This window comes from Penaeus vannamei, chromosome 16, assembly GCF_042767895.1.
Source record: "Penaeus vannamei isolate JL-2024 chromosome 16, ASM4276789v1, whole genome shotgun sequence".
NCBI classification, from domain to species: Eukaryota; Metazoa; Arthropoda; class Malacostraca; order Decapoda; family Penaeidae; genus Penaeus; species Penaeus vannamei.
The window spans coordinates 18235805-18238304 of NC_091564.1; the positions used below are offsets into that span (position 1 = coordinate 18235805).

At 40.9% G+C, this 2500-nt stretch overlaps 1 protein-coding gene across 1 annotated transcript in view; it reads right to left on the bottom strand.

Annotated features, from left to right (window-relative positions):
• Window positions 1-263: 263 nt before the first annotated feature.
• Window positions 264-2500, bottom strand: part of LOC113811133 (cuticle protein AM1199) — a 2588-nt gene continuing 351 nt past the window's right edge. Inside the window, exons 2-5 of the mRNA XM_027362805.2 lie at window positions 2440-2500; window positions 2174-2242; window positions 1394-1514; window positions 264-415 (exon numbers count right to left, since the gene is read on the bottom strand). The exon at window positions 2440-2500 is cut by the window's right edge and continues 70 nt beyond it. Of these exons, the coding sequence (XP_027218606.2) occupies window positions 356-415; window positions 1394-1514; window positions 2174-2242; window positions 2440-2500 (311 nt within the window). The 3' untranslated portion in view covers window positions 264-355. The remainder of the gene's footprint in view (window positions 416-1393; window positions 1515-2173; window positions 2243-2439) is intronic.

Below are 2500 nucleotides of genomic sequence, written 5' to 3' on the forward strand. Positions count from 1 at the left end.
AATACGGCATTTCATTTGACATTAACAAAGTATACGATTTTGCGATTTTACTGATTCTTGTCATGAACCTTTTTGCGAATAAATGAGATATGACGCACTTGTAATATTTTTTTTTTCTTTTTTTTTTTTTTTCTTTTTTTCTCTTCAAATTCTCATATCACTGTATTCATGCTTCTTAGATTGTTATTTTAATCATATAGATTAATATCTTTACTCCACTCACATACATGCACTCCGTTGATATAGTTATCAAACAATGTAAATCAGGTCATTATTTTATTCATATAAAACCGGTAAAAAGAAAACAGTTAAATATTAACAACATAACACGAAAATAAGAATCTTTTTTCTTAATCTAAGCCGTCGCTGCAGAAGCCGAAGCCGCAGCCGCTCTTTGGCTCTCAGCGAATCGGATCTGAAACGAGAATGCGATTAGGACTTCAGGGAAAAAACATGTTGGTTATTCATCTTAAAGAAGTAATAATAATAATTATGATAATGATGATAATAAATAACAATAATGATTATAATAACAATTATAATAATAATAGTAATAATTAACAGTAATAATAATAATAGTAATTAACAATGATAATAATAATGATAAAGATAATGATAGTAATTTATGATAATGAAAACAATAATTAACAACAACAACAATGATAATAATAACAATAACAATAATAATAATAATAATAATAATAATAATAATAATAATAATAATAATAATAATAATAATAAAACGAAATTGGAAATATGTTAATAAAATATCCGTCATTACAGTAAGATTCCGAAGCACTGCATTGCCTCCCCTGTTCGATATGCCTATATATATAATATTCAATATCTATCATCTATATGTGTGCGTGTGTGTATGTGTGTGTGTGTGTGTGTGTGTGTGTGTGTGTGTGTGTGTGTGTGTGTGTGTGTGTGTGTGTGTGTGTGTGTGTGTGTATGTGTGTGAGTGTGTGTGTGTGTGTGTGTGTGTGTGTGTGTGTGTGTGCGTGCGTGTGTGTGTGTGTGTGTGTGTGTGTGTGTGTGTGTGTGTGTGTGTGTGTGTGTGTGTATGTGTGTGTGTGTGTGTGTGTGTGTGTGTGTGTGTGTGTGTGTGTGTGTGTGTGTGTGTGTGTGTGTGTGTATGTGTGTGTGTGTGTGTGTGTGTGTGTGTGTGTGTGTGTGTGTGTGTGTGTGTGTGTGTGTGTGTGTGTATGTGTGTGTGTGTGTGTGTGTGTGTGTGTGTGTGCGTGCGTGTGTGTGTGTGTGTGTGTGAGTGTGTGTGTGCGTGTATGTGTGTGTGTATGTGTGTGTGTGTGTGTGTGTGTGTGTGTGTGTGTGTGTGTGTGTGTGTATACGACATGTGCAGCTCGAAATGGGGTGCGTTATACCCTATTACCTGTTCGATATGCCAAGGTTCGAGAGGATGGGGCGTCGGGAGGAGGTCGGACACCGGAAGGAAGCCGCCCACGCCCGCGGTGTACGAGAGGGCGTGCGGGGTGCCGTCGGGGTGGGTGAACCTTGGGCGAGGAAGAGGTTTGAAAAAGGTAAGTATTTAATTCGTATCAGATGGTTTCTCCCGCTTTGATTTGGTATTTATCCTTTTGAGAGGGAGGGAGGGAGGGAGAGAGAGATAGAGGGAGAGAGAGATAGAGGGAGAGAGAGATAGAGGGAGAGAGAGAGATAGAGGGAGAGAGAGAGATAGAGGGAGAGAGAGAGATAGAGGGAAAGAGAGAGAGAGAGAGAGAGAGAGAGAGAGAGAGAGACAGACAGACAGACAGACAGACAGACAGACAGACAGACAGAGAGACAGAGAGAGACAGAGAAAGGCAGAGAAAGACAGAGAAAGAGAGAAGAGACAAAGGAGAAAGAGAGAGAGTGAGAGAGAGAGAGAGAGAGAGAGAGAGAGAGAGAGAGAGAGAGAGAGAGAGAGAGAGAGAGAGAGAGAGAGAGAGAGAGAGACAGAGACAGAGACAGAGACAGAGACAGAGACAGAGGAAGAGGCAGAGACAAAGAGAAAGAGAGAAAGAGAGAAGAGACAGAGGAGAGAGAGAGAGAAGAGACAGAGAAATGAGAGAGACAGACAGACAGACAGACAGACAGAATCAGGCAGAGAAAGAAAGATTGGTACGAACAAAGGTAGAAACAGATAGTTAGATAAAGAGACCAAACAACTCACGTATACTGTCCGCTCTTAGAGGTCGCCGCTCCTGTCTCTTGCCACGCGATGCCGTTTCCGGTTTGGATCCTGCAAAAGACAACAAAAAGACAGCAAAATCAACAAAAAATAACAAATAGACAAGGAGATTAATAATATTGCAACGAGAAAAATATGAAAGCAAGCACTCCACACAGCAAGCAAACGAACACCATTGAGCCAAGGCAGACGAGCTTCGAACCTGCCTCGCTACTCCTGCAAAAGGAATCTTGGCCGCTTGATCCTACCTGAACCCGTATCCTCCTTGCAGGTCGATGGGTATCCTTTCGTCCACCAGGATGGGCACGG